The sequence below is a fragment of the Podarcis vaucheri genome (assembly GCF_965113315.1).
Source record: "Podarcis vaucheri genome assembly, chromosome: 9".
In the NCBI taxonomy this organism is placed as follows: Eukaryota; Metazoa; Chordata; class Lepidosauria; order Squamata; family Lacertidae; genus Podarcis; species Podarcis vaucheri.
This window is the reverse complement of record NC_138767.1, coordinates 77,477,191-77,499,205: the sequence shown is the minus strand read 5'-3', so window position 1 is coordinate 77,499,205 and position 22,015 is coordinate 77,477,191. Positions and strand designations below refer to the sequence as shown.

Here is a 22,015-nt window from a genome sequence, read left to right as displayed (position 1 = left end):
TTGAGTATATTTTATGACCCAGCGGATTCCGAAATGCCTAAATGTATTTCTTGTATTCTATAATCTCCTTTTCTGAACTGCAATCCCCACCCTTCCTCCAGCCCTGGCTATCATTCAACTGCCTTCCTATTAGCTATCCTACTATCTAACTTCTTTGCAACATCTGCTGAGCTAAGGCAACCTCCACGCTCATCACCTTAACTATTATTAACAGCTAATAATAGGAAAAGAGTTAGTAATTCCGGCACTGTGCTTTGCTTACATGTACGTGAATACTGTATGTCAGGCATAGGCAAACTCGGCCCTCCAGATGTTTTGGGACTACAAATCCCCTCATCCCTAGCTAACAGGACCAGTGGTCAGGGATGATGGGAGTTGTAGTCCCAAAACATCTGGAGGCCCGAGTTTGCCTGTGTCTGCTGTGTGTCTTAATATTATCGTATATACCTTCAGTTCATGCTAAAACTTACTTTGGCCAAAATTGCTAGCAGTTTCAAAAGTCCTTTTGCATTTCTTCATTGACAGCTTCCTTTTTTAAAGTGGTGGCGGCAGCGGCAGCAGTAGTAGCCACATTTGTCCTAAACCACCCAAGGACAATGCTGCATAAAGACATAGCATTATTCCATGGGGGCTGCTGGGTACAACTGCCAGACAGGGGCTGTAGGAAGAAGCACTACTGTTTCCACTGCTAAGGAGAGGGAAAAGGGAAAGCCGAACTGCACTACAGCCTACTTTTGCTGCTTCCCCTAATCTCAGTGCACCACCTCATCCGCTAAGAGAGTACCTGGGATATAAAACTCATTAAATGCTTTCAAGTGTCTCTGTGCCAGAGCCAGGGTCACCAGCGTTGTCCGTCCTGTGGGCGCATTTGTGAACTGGAGAAACCGTCATGGGCACTGCACCTATACTGCAACCTGTCATGGAGCACAAGCTCTTCTATTGACTACACTAAGACGCGTGTTTCAAGCCTAATTTCATTGAGGGGCAGGGACCCTGTGGGAGCCAGAGAACGCCTTTGCAGGTGTATGTGTATCCATTGGTGCCACATTGGAATAAAGAAAATTAGGATGAACTTGAAACCTTAATGCAGAAAGGCAAATATTAACTAATAGACATTGCCTGCAAGGATAAGGCCCACTACTGGAGTGACAGGGATGGAGCTTCTTGTTGTTTAGTTGTTTAGTCATGTCCGACTCTTCGTGACCCCATGGACCAGAGCATGCCAGGCACTCCTGTCTTCCACTGGCTCCCGCAGTTTGGTCAAATTCATGTTAGCAGCTTCGAGAACACTGTCAGCCATCTTGTCCTCTGTCGTCCCCTTCTCCTTGTGCCCTCCATCTTTCCCAACACCAGGGTCTTTTCCAGGGAGTCTTCTCTTCTCATGAGGTGGCCAAAGTATTGGAGCCTCAGCTTCAGGATCTGTCCTTCCAGTGAGCACTCAGGGCTGATTTCCTTCAGAATGGAGAGGTTTGCTCTTCTTGCAGTCCATGGGACTCTCAGGAGTCTCCTCCAGCCCCATAATTCAAAAGCATCAATTCTTCAGCGATCAGCTTTCTTTGTGGTCCAGCTCTCACCTCCATACATCACAGGGATGGAGCTTACTTAGCAGAAATAGACTAAACAGGAAGGGTGGAGAGTTAAAGGATGAATACACATGCAAAGAAATCCATGAATTTGAACATCTAGGTCAAATTAAAAGAAGAGGAAAATAGTGGTGCCATTGTAGGAGTTTGCTACAGACCATCAAGCCAGGCAGAAGTCTTGGGTAGTGCCTTCCTATATAAGAGTACCACCTGTGGAAATTAGGCCTTCATGCAGTGGCGTAGCGTGGGTTGTCAGCACCCGGGGCAAGGCAAGTAATTTGTGCCCCCTAACCCGTGGATTTGCGCCCCCTAACCCTAACCCCCAGATGTTGCGCCCGGTGCGGCCGGCCCCCCCTGCACCCCCCACGCTACGCCACTGCCTTCATGTAATTAATTAAAAAAAACCTGCCAACTTAAACAATGGAAAGGTGATCTGTTAGTATTATCAATGTATTTTATATGTCTTACTGAATGCAGCTTTGAGGGCATTTTGACTGAAACGTTTTGTGTAAAAATATTGTAGTGTGTGTGTGTGTGACAAGACTTTGAGTTTTGAAATACAGAGTTTTTGTCGTGGGATCACACAAAGGCCTGCTATGGACTCCAATCAGTATTAAACACTTTGTCCGTAGCCCATGTTTAGAAGTACTACGTTCAGAAAGACTTTAGATCTCTACCTCATGTTTCATATGCTTCCCAAACGTTCCTCCAGTTCTGCACAGTCATGCTAATGTGCTGCTTTTGTTTTTTGGTGGTGTTTCAGGTGAGTAAACTGAGAGAGAAGCTCCAGGAAGCAAAACAAGAACGAGAACAGGAACAGCACAAACACACAGCCTACATATCTGAACTCAAGGCTAAACTCCATGAAGAGAAAATGAAGGAACTCCAGGCTCTCCGAGAGGTACTCATTCGGCAACATGAACAAGAAGTGGCTCGTATGGTGAAAATAAAAGACAGTGAGATCCAGCGATTGCAGTCCACGGTGAATGTCCTGCGGGACGGGGCAGCTGACAAAGTGAAAACTGCCTTGCTCAATGAGGCCAGGGAAGAAGCCCGGAAATCATTTGATGGTGAGCGCATAAAGATGCAGCAGGAGATACTAGAACTGAAGTCAGGGAAAAAACAGGTGGAAGAAGCCTTGAGTAACATCATGCAGGCAGATAAGATGAAGGCAGCTGACCTGCGCACAGCCTACCAGTCCCATCAAGACGAAATTAATAGGATAAAGCGTGAATGCGAAAGGGACATCCGTAGGCTGGTAGGTTCACTCAATATTACCGTGCATCTGTCTAGTTGAATATTCCACTATTTCTAATTGCCACTAGTATAATTGTGTGTCATGTCACAGTCACTTGCTTTCCCCCTACTTTATTTTGTAAATAAATGGATGTTAATCCTGTATTGTAACTCAGGGAAAGGAGGGCATTTCTTATTCAAGTCTTTTTTATTTCCTCTGACGAGTGGCACACTTAGCAGATCTGATTTTACATCAATCAAAGCAGCTATCTGCTCACAATTGCTTTACGTTGCCGTTCATGATATTTTTGAAAGGAAGTCAATTGTTCTCATATCTGGCTAATACTAAGTAAGTCAAAAGAACACATTAAACAAAAAACAGGACTTAAGTTTATTCCTTTCATAGAAGCAACCCTGGCTGTAAATCCAGTACAGTCATACCTCGGGTTGAATGTGCTTCGGGTTGAGCGCATTCAAGTTGTGCTCTGTGGCAACCGCAGAGCGCGTTACTACCGCGTTTTGCCACTCGCGCCTGCGCAAACGCTCAAAATGACGTCACACGCATGCGCGGAAGCGGCAAAACAAGACGGGCATACGTGCCGTCGCTTGTTACGTTCGCTTCAGGATGCGAACAGGACTCCGGAATGGATCCCTTTCGCGTCCCGAGGTACCACTGTACTACTTATCCTTTGGCATGATTTGGCTAACATAAAGTGTTGGTAAGGCAAAATAACATTTGGTTTAATGGGAAGTATTTGGAGAAATTCACATCGTGTTGCTTTCTAACTCTTCAAGATGGATGAGATACGAGGCAAAGAGAGAGTGATTTTGGCTTTGGAGAAAGATCTTGGTGTCCAGGCAGGCCATACACAAAAGTTGCTGCTTCAGAAAGAAGCCCTGGATGAACAACTTGTTCAAGTCAAAGAGGCAGAGCGGTTCCATTCCAGCCCAAAGAAAGAACTTCCTCCCTCTGTGGGAGATATGATGGAACTCGTAGGAAACCAGGTAAGAAATCTGGGATGAGCTATCACCTTCAAAATACAAATAAATTAAATTATACTTTGAAAATGGAACATTAAGCTTGCTTCCATCCTTCAGAGAACTTTACCGCTAGAAAGAATAGTTCAGAATTACATTGTGCATAGCCCATTTTTATTGTCTCTGTGTTGCCCGGGTGGTGGTGGTGAGGGGACTGCAGGCTTAAGCTGAGACAGTGCCCTTGTTTGCAACGCCAAGCCAAATCATGTCTTAGTGCAAACAAGCAGATGTGGGGGCTCTAAGAGAGGAGATTACCTTTTTGCTCCTCTGGTTGTAATCCTGCTGTGCTTTTGGTAAGCTGTGATGTGGCTTAATGTACTGTTCAAACCCTGGCTTGTGGTTTAGCTCACTTCAGACACACAAGCTGTGATTCCCAAAACTTTGATTTCAGGACAGAGAGCAAACCCAGCGTCTGTATAGTCATAGCCCCAGAAGAGAGTACACAAAGACCAGCACCAGACCTATTGTTCTCCTTCTTGCCTCCTCACTGGTCTTGTCTGCTCACTCGTCTGCCTGCTCAGTCAACCCTGCCCCTTCCCTGTATAGCTCTGTCAAACCATGGCCCAGGCGAGCCACAAAGGACCAGGGACAACAGGCCCGGTCACTTCCCCAGCAAACATCTTGCTCTTTTATTGCTTCCCTCCCCTTCACCCGCCAATGTGGATGCAGACAAAATGGTGGCCTCGGGTGCACAGGGAAAATGGAGTAAGATGGCTGCTTGGAAGCTGCCTCTGGCTGTTCCTCCATGGCTCTCCTGAACTGCTTACTCGCCTGCCTGCCTGCCTGAGCTGCCCACGTGCTCTTCTGTCTGGCAGCCACACAAATTGCAGCCTGATCACAGCCTTGCAGTTTTATCACCGTATTTTTCGTCCCATAGGACGCTCCTAGTTTTTTGGGGGGGGAAATAAAGGGGAAAAAAATTCCTTTATTTCCCCCCCAAAACCAGGTCGGGGAAACCGAACCTGGTCGAGGAACAGCGGGATGGCAGCGCTGCGCCTCCCTGCTGTCCCCCGAGCTTGTGGGGCTGGCCGATGTCTGCCCGGCGCGAGGGGCGCTCTGCTTCAGGGCACCTCTCGCACCGGGCGGCAGGCTGCTATCCGCAGGGTGGGGAGCCCTGTGGGGAACTCCTGCTGGGCTCCCCACGCTGCGGATGTCTGCCCGGCGCGAGGGGCGCTCTGCTGCAGGGTGCCCCTCGCGCCGGGCGGCAGGCTGCTATCCGCAGCCTAGACATCCCTGCAGGACCTCCCGTAGGGCTGCCTAGGCTGCGGATGTGTTCCTGAAGCCTGGAGAGCGAGAGGGGTCGGTGCGCACCAACCCCTCTTGCTCTCCAAGCTTCAGCGAAAGCCTGCATTCGCCCCATAGGACACACCCAGATTTCCCCTTCATTTTTGGAGGGGAAAAAGTGCATCCTATAGGGCGAAAAATACGGTATATCTGTTATTTTACTGCTTCTTCCTACAGCAGCTTTCCTATCTTCTCCCCTTCCTTTTTGTTCCCTATTAATTACAGTACTTTTTTTTAAAAAAAAAATACCCTAATTTGTCCCTTCACTGCCATGTCTCTTCCCGCAAACCCCTCTTGCCACTTTTATTCAGGGCCTGATGACTTGCTGCTTATGTCGCCATAGGTCCAGCCAAAAGGCAGTAGCATGGCTGGGGGGTGGGGGGCAGAAATGAGCGAGGGTGGGGTTCTGTGCCCCTGAGGCCAGCCTCAAAGGAGGCTGAGGCCAGCTGGTGGTCTCTGCCCACTCTCCTCCATCTATTCCACGTGCTTTTTTACTTTTCTGTAAAATGAAGTTATGCCCAGTTTTGTGCTGTAATGTAGCCTTTTATTTTCAAGGAGCAACATATGGATGAGCGAGATGTGCGGAGATTTCAGCTAAAAATAGCAGAACTCAGCGCTGTGATTCGGAAGCTGGAAGATAGAAATACACTTTTAGCAGATGAAAGGAACGAACTAGTAAGTAATTTTGATGTTTTATTTAACAAAATTTATATGCGGCTTGGTTGTAGTAAAACCTCCAAGGGGTTTACAAGAAATATTAAAATTATCAATAAAACATTTAAAAACAACTTACTGTATTTTCCCGTGTATAAGACTATATTTTCCCCTAAATTTTTGAAATTTAAAATAAGGGGCCGTCTTATACACAGTGCATAGTGCATTTTCTTAATTTTGAGTCCCAAAAAATAAGGGGCGTGTTATACACGAAAAAATATGGTAAAACATTTAAAGATATTAAAATTAAAATACCGTATTTTTTGCTTTATAAGACTCACTTTTTCCCTCCTGAAAAGAAAGGTGAAATGTGTGTGCGTCTTATGGAGTGAATGCAGGCTGCACAGCTATCCCAGAAGCCAGAACAGCAAGAGGGATTGTTGCTTTCACTGCGCAGCAATCCCTCTTGCTGTTCTGGCTTCTGAGATTCAGATTTTTTTTCCTTCTTGTTTTCCTCCTCCAAAAACTAGGTGCGTCTTGTGGTCTGGTGCATCTTATAGAGCGAAAAATACGGTACATCATCAACACCTGTGTGTCTGGATAGGCTTGTCTATACAAAAATGTTTTAAGCAGGTGCAGAAAAGAGTACAGTACAATGAATGTACCTACCTGTCAATAGGCGGAGGATTCCAAAGTGTAGATGCTGCCGCACTAAAATATCAGTTTCCCACAACTTCATTATGTATCTTTAGGCACCAGGTGAAAATGTCTCTCTATAACTAGGCCTTCGACTGATTAAACAATCTTTTAGAACTGGGCAGGATGGTTTTAATGTATCTATGTGGGGAGGGTTGTGTTGTTGTTGTCTGTTCGGTTGGTTGTAAGTTGCTTTGGGTTCCCCTGAGCAAGATCAAGCAACTAACAAATTCAGTAAATAAATGAAATAAAAATAATGTAAGTGGACATTTGCCAAGGTCACATTTGACTTTAACAAAAAAGAAAAGTTCCCCAAATAAGGGTATGGGTAAAAAGCAAGTAGAAAGGGGACACATCTCTCCAAAATGTTTAGCAGTTGTTCGGGATTATAAAATATCGGAAGCTCAGCTAGAGAACATACCACAGAACAGGGAAGATACTTCCAAGGCCAGCTGGGGAATGAGCCAAGGCAAGGAAGCTGTGAGAGGCACGGAGGCTTCTTTCAGAAAATGGAAGTCTTGTCCAAATGAGGAGAGCAAAAAGAACAGAAACTTTGGTACAAGAAATTCTAGCGGATGATAAGGGATGAAAGAAAGAGAGAGATAATTTGATGAGCGTATTACAAAAAAAAGAGGAACAACAAAACTTATTTAAATACGTTAGAAGCAGGAGATCAGCTAGGGAAGTGGGTGGACCTTTGGATGACGAGGAAGTCAAATGTGTGTGCGTTTTTCTTCACAGCGGGAGATGGACGGCAGATCCCTGTGCCTGAGCTATCTGTCTCAGAAAGGGAGTCTGAGGAGCTGATGTAAAAGTGGTGACAAGACACAAAGTGGGCAAACCACCAGGCCCAAATGGCATCCGCCTCAGAATCATAGAATCCTGGAATTGTAGTGTTGGAAGGGACCCCTGAGGGTTATCTAATCCAAGCTCCTGCTGTGCAGGAACCAGTTCTTGAAGAACTCTGAGAACTACCAATGTCAGAATGCCATTACAGTCATATCTCGCCACAAGACGCACCTAGTTTTTGGAGGAGGAAAACAAGAAAAAAAATATTCTGAATCTCAGAAGCCAGAACAGCAAGAGGGATCGCTGCGCAGTGAAAGCAGAAATCACTCTTGCTATTCTGGCTTCTGGGATAGCTGCGCAGCCTGCATTCGCTCCATAAGACGCACACACATTTCCCTTTACTTTTTAGGAGGGGAAAAGTGAGTCTTATAGAGCAAAAAATACGGTACTTCAGGTTGAGTGCTTTTGGGTTGCGCTCTGCGGCAACCCAGAAGTAACAGAACACATTACTTCCTGGTTTTGCCGCTCACGCGTGCGCAGACGGTCAAAATGACGTCACACGCATGCTCAGAAGCGGCAAATTGCGACCCACACGCGCAGATGCGGGTTGCGTTTGCTTCAGAATGCGAATGGGGCTCCGGAACGGATCCCGCTCGTATCCAGAGGTACCACTATATATGGCAAGACCCCACTTGGAAAACAATGTCCAGCTCTGGTTGCCTCAACTCAAGAAAGACATTATAGAGCTTGAGAAGGTTCAGAAAAAGGCAGCCAAAATGATTAAGGGGCCAGAGCAACTCCCTTATGAAGAGAGGCTATATTTGGGACTTTTTTTGTTTAGAGTAAGGGAGGGAGATGTTGTTGTTAAGGTCCCAGGTTGGGTTACAACATTAAAACACAGTGTTAAAAACAACTTACAGTTACAAAATTAAGTTGGGTCCTAAAAATATGCACATCAAGCGTCAAAGGGCAGGGCAAAGAAACTGCATCTTTGGCATTTGCCGGAAGCTGCATAATGACGGTGCCAAGAGCACCTCTGTGGGGTGGGAGCTTTGAATGTCCTCTCCCAGACTGCCACCCACTGAGGGTCCGAAGGTGGAGGAACTACCAGGAGGGCCACCTCTGCAGATCTTGGCACCTGAGAGGATCCATAGGGAAGCAGGCAGTCTTTGAGGTATTTGGGACCTGGGTTGTTTAGGGCTTTAAACTCTTAACGTGAGCACACTCTACACCAGCTGGAACTTCCAAACCAGACCTCAGGGCAGCCCCACAGAAGAGCACATTTCTGTCCAGCCAAAGCATGGACAACAGTGGCCAGGCTATCCTCATCCAGGAATGGCGCTAGCTGTCAAACCAGATGAGGCTGGTAAAAGGCCTTCTTAGCCACAGAGGACACCTGGGCCTCTGTTGACAAGCTACCCACTTGCAACCCCGTGCAGAACAGATATGCTTTAAAAACAGAAACAAAAAAGTACAACTTTTTTTGCAGCTGAAGCGGTCTCGGGAGATGGAAGTGCAGGTGAAGCCGCTTGTAGAAAAAAACAGAAGGCTGAACAAAAAGAACGAGAGCTTACTGCAGAGTATACAAAGAATGGAAGAAAAACTTAAGCGTCTTTCTAGGGAAAATGTCGAAATGGTAAGCAGTCGTCATCTTCAGGTCACAGATTCTGATGATTCGTTTGCCAGTTGTGAGAAGGATGACCAGAAAGTGCTCTGCTCCCTTTTTGCTTTTATAGCCAGTAATATTATTTACTTATTTAATAAATTTTATATCCCATTTTCTCAGAAATCTTTTCCATAAAGTGGTTTTCACTCTATCTAGTACATTTTTACAGGTGGAAAGTCCTACTGCAGATTTTGACTCAATCTGCTTGATTGGTACATTGACATAATTCCTATTTTTAAGGTATTTTCTAAGAGTGTTGGGTAGCTCAAAAACAGAAATTACAGTTGTTCTTTTTCTTTGGGAGCATCTTCAAATCCAAGAAGGATAATTAACAAAATGAGTCATTACCTAATATGTAGCCAAATACTGTATGTATATAACATATGGCATGGGCAGGCAAACTAAGGTCCAGGGGCCAGATCCAGCCCAGTCGCCTTCTAAATCCAGCCCGCGGACAGTCCAGGAATCAGTGTGTTTTTACATGAGTAGAATGTGTGCTTTTATTTAAAATGCATCTCTGGGTTATTTGTGGGGCATAGGAATTTGTTCATTCCCCCCAAAAAAATATAGTCTGGCTCCCCACAAGGTCTGAGGGACAGTGGCCTGGCCCCCTGCTTTAAAAGTTTGCTGACCCCTGACATATGGCCTGCAGAGTCAAAATGTAACACATTCTGGACTGATCATTTTTAACTGGTCAAGTGGTCAGCTGCTGTGTCCAGCTGCTTACCATGCTGTGGGCTTGAAGAGGAAAGGCATCAGCTCAATCCCAGCCCACAGGATGTTACCCAACTGAGGGTGCCGTCACCCTTGTCCTCACCTGTCAGGGAACTGACATCGGAGCTAGAGGCGGAGGGAAGGCTCTCAAATGATGCTGGAGAAGGGCCCAGCAGGGAGAGAGGCAGCTCCGCAGATGGGGAAGCAAATCAGCGCAACACCAGGGATATAGAGGGGCTAGTTACAAAATACAGCAGAATCTAAATAATATGTTAATGAAAGCATCTCATTAAGAAATAGTCAATAAAATTGAAAAATCCGTTATAATTCATGATAAGATCTAATGACAAAACACGAAAACGTAATAACAAAAACAGCAAAAGTAATTAAATCTGGGCCACACAGTAGTTCCTAAACATCCTGTGTAGACTCATGGTCAGAATGGTCTCTGGTACCTCCTGCAGCAGCTTTTGTAGCTGGAAATGGTCTTGGCCTCCCCTCTCTCAGCCCAGATGGAAATAGGCCAGCAAAGACGGGAACAGACCCCACAGGACTTGCAGGTAAGATCTCAGCATCTCTAGAGTTTGAGCCGCGAACCCCATGGCCCAGTGCTGAGAGGCTTCTTGGGGCTCTGCATTCAGGCTCCAGAATCTTCTTGGGCCTAGAGGCACATTTGGAAATCTAGGAAACTTTAATGGGCACTTCAAAATACCAATTTCACAAAAGGAAAACTGGTGATGCTTAGGTCCCCTACCCCAAATTACAAATCACCTACCCAGTATTTACTTAAGATTGCTGAAATCAGATTTGACCACGTTCAACTTTATCTTTTCCCAGTATCTTGAATCCCAAATTGATATGGTCACTTTCACCCAAAACTCACACTTCTGTCGTGTGAAAGGGATAATAGCACCGGTTATTAGCAGTTGCTTTGTTTAGGATTACAAGTCATTTGGTCTCACTGCTAATGTTGAGGTTTTCACAGATGTGTCTTACTGTTTTCTCTTTGAACGAAAATGTTTAAATTCATGATTGGAAAAGGGCAAGGATGTTTACCAACCACCTTTTTGTACTAGTATTGTTTTGGCTGGAACCAAAGAGGGTTTGAGAGTGCAAGATTTGGTTGTGTTAATGAAATTATATTTTTTTATAGAGAGAAAAGCTATCTGCTCAGCCAACAATGAGGAGGCACACATCATTGAATGACCTCAGTAGCACACATGAAGAACCAGAAGTTGAATTTCTTAAATTGCAAATTATAGAACAACGGCATCTTATTGATGATCTGACGATGGTAATATGCAGTTACTATTAATCTCTGCTTTGGCATTCGTTTCTTATTCCCTTGGAGAGACATTTGTAAGAGCACATGGTCACTTGATCCAAATATAGCATGCACTGTATTTTGGAACAGCCTCCCTACCCAAATTCATGTTCTTCCTTGTCACATCAGCCATGGAGGAGGAGCAGGGGAAAGTGAGGGGAGCAGCCTTGTGACAACAGACAGTCATGTTTGCTGCTTTCAAAGCATTGTATTCTTGGCAAAGTATAACAGAAGGCTATGTGTTTGGGGGTTAAGATCACAAATAATAGAAAAAGTTGTATTTACAAGCCAAAAAATGAAGTGGGCATGTAGTATCCCCAATATTAATTTATATTCCTGCATGTGGATGTTTACAAAGGGCCGTTTGAAAATTCTGTGCTTCACTTTGAAGTCGTAACAATCAGGGCTGCAAAGGGAAGCATCACCTGACATCACAGTGAGGTTAGTTGATTAACAGGTGAGTGGCCCTGCCTCGCTGTTAACATTGGCCTGCCAAGGGTGGGGCAATAAGAACCTGACCAGAAAATGTTCCCTACTCCTGAATTAGAAGGAAATAATCAATTTGTCCAGTTTTAAGCCCATCTCCTTTTTCATGTTTTCATTTCTGTTTCTCATAACTCATGAATCTATCTCATAAAAGAAGGAGCGGATAAGTGAAATTATCCAAAATCTCTTTCCATTTCTCATGGCTTGTCAGCTGTGTACGTTGTCAATTCGCTGTGTTTCCTCCAGATTTTCCTCTGTGGCAACTAGTTCTAAAAGTGTATATTTCAGAAGAAGAAATGGAAAGGGATCTTTAGCTTTGCTGTGCATCATGTTAGAGTTTTAGATTCCACACCCATGATTATCTGTTACGTATTTTGAATATATACTAAATAAATTATTTAAAAGACATTCCTTGCTCTAGGAGCGGGATCGATGGTTACGCTCCAGGAAACAGAAGACGCAGAATTTGAAACCCACAAAGGTGAGTGACATTTTTATTGAGACTAAGGGATAATGGTTTTTCCAGACTTTTCTATATTAAAATTATGGCAATAAAATAAGAAAAACAACAATTGCCATCATTATTAATAATTAATTAAAAAAACTACAAAATGCTGATTTTTTCACAGCTGCTTCTTGTTACTTTAATATATGGAGATGTCAAGTATTTAACTGCAGTGTAACCTGGAAAGTACTGCTAAAGGCCTGGTGGTGGCACTTTTTCTTAATGTTCTGTTTTGCACAGCTAAGTTTGCAAACATGTGCACGCTTATCTGTAAGTCTGTCCCAAATAACTCAACCGGGCTTCTTCTGAAACAGTTTAATTTAGTTATAAAATTTATTACCCGCTTTCAGTATTAAACAATCCTAAAGCAGGTTACAGTACAGATAAAACTCTATAAAGTCTTGTAATCAATCAATACATAATGAAATAGTAAAAAAGGAAACAGGTGACAGCACATACACTGTTGTATATTCTTTCTTTTTTCTTTTTGTTTAGATTAGTTTGTTTTTTATTGTAATGTATTATGAAAAGTCTTCATAAAATCTTATAAAAGGTATTGTTTGAAACGGAAACATAATTCTACAGCACTGAATGTGAGCAGCGTCAGGCCAGGATATTTCTCTACCCCTCCCTGCCAGACCCCCCTACTGCCATCTGGAGGTGGCCCAGGAAAAAGAGAAAAGGAGGCTGGAGAGGAAAAAGTGGGGGGTGGACCATGGTGGTGGGGAGGGCATGGAGGAGGCGGCGGCAAGTGGCACACTCCTAAGGCCTGGATCTGACTGCTTTGCCTTGCCTCATGGGCCAGCCAGCTCTGAATGTTGTAAAATGCAACTGTGTTTTTTTTTGGGGGGGGGGGTGAGTTTGTTTCTCAATGAATTTCTAAAATGGAAAGCTTTGTAGCTAAGCCTGTATGGATGTCACGTGGATTTGACTATCCTTCCCAGACCTGGAGGATCCTCCTCCTATCTTAGGCAAAAGAGGCCAATTATGTTTAATCACGTGTGTGATGTACTCTGCACATGAGCAGAGGTTATGGCTTCACATTTTTAGGATTGAATCAATGGTTGCAAATATGTTCTTCTGTGCTCAAGTGAAACCATCATTTTTTTTATTCCATTGGCTGGAATATTTAGTACGTTCGATTTGGAGAAAAAAAATGTTTGGATTAATGAGAAGTTAGTTTGATTTTTGGGCGAGGGAGCAAAATGGCAAGCAAGAGTCCTCACATTTTAACATTTGTGGGGGGGGGGCTCAGTATCGGGGGCAGGGCTGTGGGGGCTGCGGCCAGGCCTAGACCCAGAGACCGCTGAGGGGAGGAGGAGGGAGGCGTGACGTGGCTCTTAACTCACCATGGGGAGAAAGCGGGGTCCACTCAGCTGGCCAGCCACCCACCCTCCAGACTGTTCACCCACTCCCTCAGCACATGCCCCAAAAAACCTCTGGACATTTTTCAAAATTTAAATCCACCCAGATGGTGATTTTGCCTTTGGAATCCCAGGCATTTTCAGGGAAATCTGGACGTATGGAAACCCTGGGGGTTGCATGCCAGTAGTAGGGAGGGCAAAAGGCCACTGAGCAGTGGATGTAAACTTCATACCATAAGCTAGTTTCTACGTACACTCAGGAGCCCTTCTCTAATCTCTATCCAGGCAAGGAAAAGCCATTATCTGAGTTCTGGGACACACTCCAAACAGCCAGGGCAGTTTGAATCCCCACTACGGGGTGAACTCCCGTTGCTCAGTCCCTGCTCCTGCCAGCCTAGCAGTTCGAAAGCACGCCAGAAGTGCAAGTAGATAAATAGGTACCGCTCTGGTGGGAAGGTAAACAGCGTTTCCGTGTGCTGCTCTGGTTCACCAGAAGCGGCTTAGTCATGCCGGCCACATGACCCGGAAGCTGTACGCCGGCTCCCTCGGCCAATAAAGCAAGATGAGCGCCGCAACCCCAGAGTTGGCCACGACTGGACCTAATGGTCAGGGGTCCCTTTACCTTTTTAAAAATATGAATAGGGTGTAAACCTGTGACCTGGATTCAGGAATTGAGTAGTTATCATAACAAAAGAGTGGCCAGTTTGCCCAGGTTATCCAATCAGGTAACCTGGCAGACAGGTAGAAACAACCCCCCCCTCCTGTGTGTGGTGAGGAGCACCCTGTTGCAACAGGGCTCCCTGTGCTTCGGGCGGGTGTCTGCAAGGCTTGTGCGCCCGGCGGGAGGTCCCGCCGGGCGCGCGAGGCTTGGGGCGGCAGCCGCGGCTGGGGGGGGGGAATAATTTTTTTAAATTCATTTCCCCCCCCCCCAAAAAAAAAAAACCCGAGGTGCGTCCTATGGGCCAGTGCGCCCTATAGGACAAAAAATACAGTACCTTCAGTAAAGCACTTTTCCACCAACTTTAGAATATTTTGTATTTGCTCTACCTTTGTATATACTTCAGCAGTCAAAATGGACATGCCAAGTGCTTACACAGATTGCTCATTTTGGGAGTTTGGGGCTACCAGAGTGAGAAACAAGATAATGGATGGTAAGGTGCTGTCCCCTATTAATTAAGCAGTATTTTGGGGGACTGTTTGGCAACCAAGGTACCACTGTAACTCTCCATGATAATAGACAGCAATTCTGAGAACAAGCCCCTTCAGTACCCTAAAATTGATCTGACCCCGAGGACTTGAACTTGTTTAAGGTAAATAGGTACTTTCTCCTTGTCAAATCTGGAACTGTGGTACTGACACATCCTACAGAGGTGGGTAGAGCTGAAAAGCAACCTTCCCAGTAAGTGTGTCACGGCTGCTTACTGGGAAGGTTGGAGGGGTTCTGTGCGCATCAGATTGGTTCCACCAGTGCAGTAACTGCACTAACCTTCCCGCTAACACTCTCCTCCCCCCCCCTCCAAGCAAGAGGAGGTGTCACACCAGCTGGGAAACTAGCATTGTGGCTGCCCACCCCCACCCCACTGGCTGCTTCTACTTTCATGCTGCCGATGCAAGATTGCATGTAATTCCCCCTCTGGGAGAATAGAAAAGCAAAAAACGGAGTTGAGCAATTCCGGCATCTAATAGTTGGCCCTTAACATTCCACAATCCTTAGGAAGCAATGATACTACCACCTCCACTTTCTCTTGTTCTGAGTATACATGAACAACCCCCCCCCCAGCACCCTCTCCAGCCTCAGTTTGCTTTGATCTTTAGCTTACCTGATACCATCTCTACAGGTGTGGGCTACTGGTCTGTATTTACCGTTAGTGACTTTCACCTCTTAGGCATGCTCCCTTGCTTTTTTTATTCATCTCCCCACTAAACTTTTTATGCAACCACATTGGCCTTTTTTATATTTTTCCTTTTTTTGTTTTTTTGTTTTTTTTTGTTTACTGGTCCCCATCCCCGTCCCCCGATTATGCCTTTAGTAACATTTTCTCCAAGAACTCCCATTCATCTTGGCCTCCTTCCCTCATTAATGAACCTAGTCTTTCTCTGAGTTTATTAAAATCAGCTTTTTTTCTGAAATCCAAGCAACATGTTTGCATTAAGATCATGAATTGCAGCATTACAAAGTGACTTCCCCCAAGTGTTCCTTTTAATCATTCCCTTGCTTACGTGTAAGAGGTAACAGTTGCTATGCTTGCTTTCACTGGGCACTCTCTTAATTGCCAAGGGAGGTTTGAAAGGAGCAGGCTGCTGGCAGCTAGCTTTGGTCTCCAGGAGTAGCACTGAGGGTGGAGCTCTTTGTTTACTGGGTAGCCATGGATATTTAAATCTTAGGAACTTAGGTGAGTGAAATGGGTAGAAAACCTGTCCAACATGTCTGACTTTAGGATGGAGTAATGGAACTACAGTGTTCGGAATTTAGACAGCTCGTGGGACTATTTGCTGCTCTGCAAACGATGCTCTCCTTTTTATAAGCAAAGTGCCCGGTGTCTGCATCATTAAGATGGAATACATATTTCTCGTCTTGTATTTTTCTTTTTTCCTCTGTCTCTGTGCTCTGGTATGCCTATATTTTTCGGGCTGCCAAGAAATGACTTACAAGCATGACGGTAAGAAACTCTGAGCTATTTGTTCATATTCTTGCGATGCTGAATTTAGTTTGAGTTTCTACCCTGTTACTTCGTTAATGACGTAAAAAATGTAAAGTGAAGTATATGAAGTTACTGAAGTTAAAAGAAGAGAAAAGGATATTTGTTTGTTTTTTACACAGTTTAGCTCCTGTTATTTATTTATTTAGTTAATTTATATATTGCTCTTCATGAGATTTCAGGGCAGTTCACAAAATAAACAGCTAATCACTCAGTTTTCAATGAGGTTCAGACCAGTTATTGTGCAATAAAATCTGAGTGGATTTTGCCCTTTGTCTTCAGAAATAAGACATCATTTGCTCATAAACAGCTCTTACGCTTTAATCAAAGTGGTGTCGCCCAGTGGTGAAATGGATAGCATATTCTAAACCTTTTTGGTGGCTCTCAAAAATTTACTGCGGATCTTCTGGGGTGATGCTTATAAAATGTATGTTGCTGCTTTGTTTTGGGAAAATATAAACACAAAGGGTACAGTGGATGAATTTTGAGAGAAGAGAAGAGTTGGTTAAATGTTACCACTACTGGTCTACCTGTTTAAGTGCTTATCTGATGAATACGGAACAGTTGCGTTGTAAATTACATTGCAGGTGTTGCATAAATCCCATGGTGCATTTAACCTCATAATAATGGTGGTGTGTTAATTTTCATTTTAATGAATACATTTCTCTTACACGGAAATAGTCTGTGTGTGATGCTTTCCAAGAATTTTTCATATACTGTAAAGCATATTAATTGGCACTCAAACATTATGGGCCATTGATTAATAATGTAGGGAGGAGGACCATTGTGTGCGTTTTGGGGCTTGGAGGTCCTACCCCTCTTGTCTTGAGCCCTTTTGTGCTTTCTTCTGCCTCTTCACTTCTTTGCACAGCTGCCATTCTTTTCTACATTGCCAAGTCTTTGCTTCCGCACGAATAAAAATAATAACTACTTTGTTAGCTGCCCATACAGTTATGTTAAAGGTGTGAAATATAAATTACGTAAATATAAAAAACCCTCTTCATTCTGACACATTTCTAATTCCTAGTCTTCACACTCCCATTTGCAATTTCTATTCTTGTGTGCATGATTTCCTCCAAATCACTTTTTGAAGTGGTCTTACACATTCACACATACAGATAGTGTCCTCCAGGCACAACAGCACTTCATGGCATTTCTAGACAGCAGTCTAGATTAGGGATTAGGTGCCTATGGGAGATGGTGCTATTTAAAGAGCTAATCCCCCCCCCACAAAAGAATTCCTATAATTATCTGTTTCTTGTTGGGCTATCAACACTAAAGAGCTGTTTAACCAAAGAACCACAAGACACAATTGTGAAAACTCTTTGTTGGAGGCAGAGTTTTAATTCTGAGCTATAAATATGGTGTTATGTGCAACAAAACACAGCAAGGCTGTTAGAAGTATTTTGAAGCTCTAGTTCTGTTCTTTCTTTCGGTCGTAACACATACTCTGCTTAAGCCTTACCCATAGCAGCTAGTGGCGCTGTGGGCTAAAGCCTCAACGCCTAGGGCTTGCCGATCGAAAGGTCGGCGGTTCGTATCCCCGCGGCGGGGTGCGCTCCCGCTGCTCGGTCCCAGCGCCTGCCCACCTAGCAGTTCGAAAGCACCCCCGGGGGCAAGTAGATAAATAGGTACCGCTTACCAGCGGGAAGGTAAACGGCGTTCCGTGTGCGGCTCTGGCTCGCCAGAGCAGCGTTGTCACGCTGGCCACGTGACCCGGAAGTGTCCCCGGACAGCGCTGGCCCCCGGCCAATAGATGTGAGATGGGCGCACAAACCCCAGAGTCTGTCAAGACTGGCCCGTTCGGGCAGGGGTACCTTTACCTTTTATAGCAGCTAGTGGCGCAGGGCGCCAAGTGCTAGAGGGCGCCAGGGAAGAGGCGGAGGCTGAACGCGGTGCCTCCCGGCATCAGCTCGCCACCCTCACCCGCCTTTGCCATGCTGCGCCGAAGCAGCGCCGCGCCCGGAGCCTCCGTCTGCCATGGCCACCATGGCATGAAGTGGCTAGCTGAGCCAGGAGGCGGCGCCTCCAGCCTCTGCCTCTTCCTCACCAGAGGAGCCACCCTCCAGCCGCTTCCCGCCTCCTCCAGCCCCACTGGCAGCGCTGTCCTCCCTAAAAAAAACTCTAGGAAATGGGGGGGCACGCCGGAGGGAGCTTTGCATCATGGCACCGGATATGCTTAAGACGGCCCTGGCTTAGCTCAAGCTGATGTGCAATTGTGGGCAAGAAATCTTCATTTTTGCATTTCTTGGAATTGTGGGAGAGTGGTGTCATGAGCCCCATAATGCTGACTGCCTCAGGGCTGGGGCGGCAATTGCTGTCAGATGAGGAAGACGAGGAGGGGTGCAGATTGCAGGGAGAGGCATTGGAGGGAGGACAGGCACCATGCCCCATTTATCTTTGGAGGAAGTCCTGATGATTTCCTGTCCTGCCCCCTCCATGAAGCTGAGTGATGGCCTAGCAGTGGGGGAGGCCATTGACCAGCCCTCAGGGGAGGCTGATCAGCTGGAAGAGAAGGAGAAGCCAGATCAGCTGACCTCCACCCCACTGCTTGAACTCAGGGCTGCCTCTGCTGTTGGGAACAGACCTACGTCCCTCAGAGAAGTGTGCACCTCCATCTTTGGTAGTTTTTGTAGGGACAAAGTATTGCAAGGAAGCGTGCCACATCTCACCTTTAAAAGCTGGTGGGAGAGGCGTGACTGCTTGTTGGGACATCTTCTCAGCTTTCATTTGTCATGGACCCCAAATGCTGTTCTTGAACTCTGAAGGTGTGCTTTGGTGGTCTGTACATGTATTGATGCGTTATGAGAATTATAAGATCTAAGATATAAAATAAATGTACCAAGCAAATACATACATAAATATATAAACCACATGTCTGAAACAGTACAGGAAGACAGTCCTGCAACCACTTTGTCTCTCCCAAATTGATCTCAAATGCAAGGAGGGAGGGAATGGGGAAAAGCCTCCCCATTGTCTCTTTGCTCACAAATCCTGCCTTAAGGGCACATTTAAGATATGCACAGGGGAGCCTGTGACCTGGACTCAGGAATTAAGTATCATCACAAAAGGACGGCCAGGCTCACCAGGTAAACCCATTATCAGCCAGGTAAACCCATCAACAGGTTTCCTGCTAGACAGGATTCTGTTGTAGACGCCCCTTCTGTGATGTATGTATAGTGTCTTGGGCTGCAAGGTGGCTATTTAAAAAGTCTATATAGCGCCTTGCGCACCATTGTTCTGTGTTGCTCCTTCCTCCTGCGTGTGGTGAGTGAGGACCCTGTTGCAACAGTTCAATAAAGATCAGACTTACTAGCTGCCTTGTTTCTCAATATTCTCTGGTTGGCCTCTGTTATTTTCTGCTACCGCTAGGGAACCCACCTAGGGACTCTATATGGGTTCTTGGATATACCCCATAAGGGAAAAGGGCAGATTTTGTTGACAACAGATGCAAGCCGTGAATGAAGCTTCCTTTCTAACACGTAAGAACTGCTGTCATAGCATGGGAGCAGGGCTGGCCCAGGGTGTTTTGCTGCTTCAGGCAAAACAGCTCCCCACTTGCTGCCCCTGCAGTGGGTGCAGAAGAGGTGGCTGCAGCAACTGCTGCGCTCCTTGTAGGCCAGATCCGCCACCTGAGGTGACTGCCTTACCTTGCCTCCTGGGTGGGTCTTCCCTGGATGGGGAACCAGGGCGGAGGGGAGAGGGTTACAGTGGTGCCCTGCAAGACGAATGCCTCACAAGACGGAAAACTCGCTAGACGAGAGTTTTCCGTTTTGGAGGTGCTTCGCAAAACGAATCTCCTATGGGCTTGCTTCGCAAGACGAAAATGTCTTGCGAGTTCCTGCGGGTTTTTCCCCCCTTCCCCCCTTTTTCTAAGCCGCTAAGCCGCTTATCAGCTGATCCGATAAGCTGATAAGCCGCTAATAGCGCTAATCCGTCAATGGGCAAGACAAAAAAATCGCTAGATGAAGAGAATCACAGAACGGATTCTTTTTGTCTTGCGAGGCACCACTGTATTCCTATGGAAGTGTGGTGTCTAAACATTTGAATAAAAATAAAATGTCTTGATAACAAAGACTGGCCAACTAGCAGCAATGACTCCATCTACAGGAGTGCATCTTAGGGCTTCCTGCTGTTCTTTTGCAGCTGTTTTGCTCTAGGTGGCATCAGGTGGTGGCAGGTGGACATAGCTTGGGGAAAATGGTATCCCATTGATTTAACCCCTTCTCCTCTGAATGTTTCAGTTTTCTCTTAACTGCTCACTCTAATTTATTTTTATTTTAACTTAGTGCACATTAGTTAGCAGCTGTGCGGCATAAATGAAGAGCTTTGGTTAGTACATGACATGCACTCTGGTTTTTTTTTTCCTGGACTAGGATAGCTTGGCCACTGTGGTCCATGTATTGGAAGCGTTGCAGTTGGGTTATTGCAATGCACTTTTTGTGGTTCAGAAGCTGCTACTTGTGCAGAATATGGCTGTTAATGTCTTCACTGGGGTATCAAACTGCACACATACTACACTAATGCTAAAAGAACTGCACTGGCTGCCTATTAGCTATCAAGATCTTGTTAACATATGAGGCCTTGCACCACTTTGGATCAAGTTATCAAGTAGATTTCCATGCGTTCACTGAGAACATCAAAGGAGACTCTGCTGGCCGTGTCGCAGCCTGCAAACTACAATCTAGTGGCAGTTTTGAAGTGGACCTTCTCTGTAATGGTTCCCGTTCTCTGGAATATTCCCCCCCCCCCGGCACTCTAAGGACTCAGCTACATTAGTAAAGAAAAACCATTTCATATGCGTTATAACACTTACACCAGATGGTGCTGTGGAGTCCTGTCAACATGATTTCCCTTTATGAAGTTTACTTTAACTGAAACTCTTTTTAGATGTGTCTAGATCCAGCCTAGGAGACCATGTATTGCATTTCAAGTGCTTATTGAAAACATATATTTGTGTGTGGGCATTCCACAACTGTTGATTGCTGGATTGTACTGATTTTTATTTTTAGTGTTTTATAGGTAAAGAATTAATTAATTAATTTGGTTGCTATTTATCTTAGAGTGTGTGTGTGTGTGTGTGTGTGTGTGTGTGTGTGTGTGTGTAATATTTATCGAGAGTTTTAGAGTTTTTGACTCCTTAATCTTGGGGTAGCCAATACGGTGCCCGTCAGACATTCTTGGACTGCAACTCCCAGTAGCCTCAGCCAGCAAGGCCAGTGGTTAGGGTTCATGGAAGTTGTGCCAGGTTGTTCACCCTTGCCTTGTGGGTAGTCCAAACTATAGGAAGCCAACCTAACTTAGGCTGGTGCAAGTTATCTCTATTCCAAACTCTGTCCAGGAGCCTCTGGCATGGACGGAGTTTTGAGGCTTGAGCCCTAGGTCACAAGGGCAGGGCTTGGAATAGGTGTAAGTTATTGGGACTTACACTGGCGCAAGTTCTGCAGGCTGAGGGACGGATACTGCTGGATGTTCAGCTGGGGTGAGGCCTTTACTCCAGCTTAGACCTGGTTGAACCCCATAGCAGCAGGGAAAGCCCAATATGTCTCAAATTCAAACTCTCTCATCCTGGTGGATCTTGGGTTTGGATTGTTGCTGACCACATTGTGGAAGAGGACATGGAAAATATTTCCCTATGCCTTTGCTTGAGAGACTGTGGCTGAGGTGCATAGTTTGTGGATAGTTATTTTGGTGCTATGCTGAGGACCAGGTAGGACTCCTTTGGCCTCCAATTCTTGTCACCTTCCTTAAAGACAGAAATAAAGGCCCTTTGATACAGCTCTTTGAATCGTTTGCTTGTCTATAACAAAGTGCATTGGTCTTATTTCAGAGGCATGTTGTGGAGACATTTTTTGGATTTGACGAAGAATCCGTGGATTCAGAAACATCATCAGTAACTTCCTATAATACGGACAGGACTCCAGCTACACCAGAAGAAGACTTGGAAGATGTAAGCGCCTGTGACTTTGACATGGCA

The 22,015-nt window shown here is 45.4% G+C and overlaps 2 protein-coding genes across 8 annotated transcripts in view; both read left to right on the top strand.

Annotated features, from left to right (window-relative positions):
* JAKMIP1 (janus kinase and microtubule interacting protein 1) overlaps window positions 1-22,015 on the top strand; it is a 327,688-nt gene that overhangs the window by 19,895 nt on the left and 285,778 nt on the right. For all 7 annotated transcript variants that reach the window (XR_014223631.1, XR_014223632.1, XM_082238525.1 and 4 more), the window contains exons 3-9: window positions 2,347-2,841; window positions 3,615-3,824; window positions 5,697-5,816; window positions 8,770-8,916; window positions 10,814-10,954; window positions 11,892-11,951; window positions 21,869-21,988. Coding sequence is in view for 5 of the 7 variants with exons in the window: in XM_082238525.1 (XP_082094651.1) it covers window positions 2,347-2,841; window positions 3,615-3,824; window positions 5,697-5,816; window positions 8,770-8,916; window positions 10,814-10,954; window positions 11,892-11,951; window positions 21,869-21,988 (1,293 nt within the window). In the remaining 2 variants the exon portion in view is untranslated. The remainder of the gene's footprint in view (window positions 1-2,346; window positions 2,842-3,614; window positions 3,825-5,696; window positions 5,817-8,769; window positions 8,917-10,813; window positions 10,955-11,891; window positions 11,952-21,868; window positions 21,989-22,015) is intronic.
* LOC309541146 (uncharacterized protein) lies at window positions 15,855-21,988 on the top strand. Its single transcript, XM_082238621.1, has 2 exons — window positions 15,855-15,999; window positions 21,869-21,988. Exons 1-2 carry the CDS (start codon window positions 15,894-15,896, stop codon window positions 21,898-21,900), a joined length of 138 nt encoding a protein of 45 aa, XP_082094747.1. The 5' UTR covers window positions 15,855-15,893; the 3' UTR covers window positions 21,901-21,988.

Bases quoted from the DNA above. Each gene is read 5' to 3' on its own strand.
- LOC309541146 (XM_082238621.1), top strand. From the start codon at position 15,894: ATGGAATACATATTTCTCGTCTTGTATTTTTCTTTTTTCCTCTGTCTC. The intron at 16,000-21,868 runs GTAAGAAACTCT...GTCTTATTTCAG, and splicing joins AATGACTTACAAGCATGACG to AGGCATGTTGTGGAGACATT.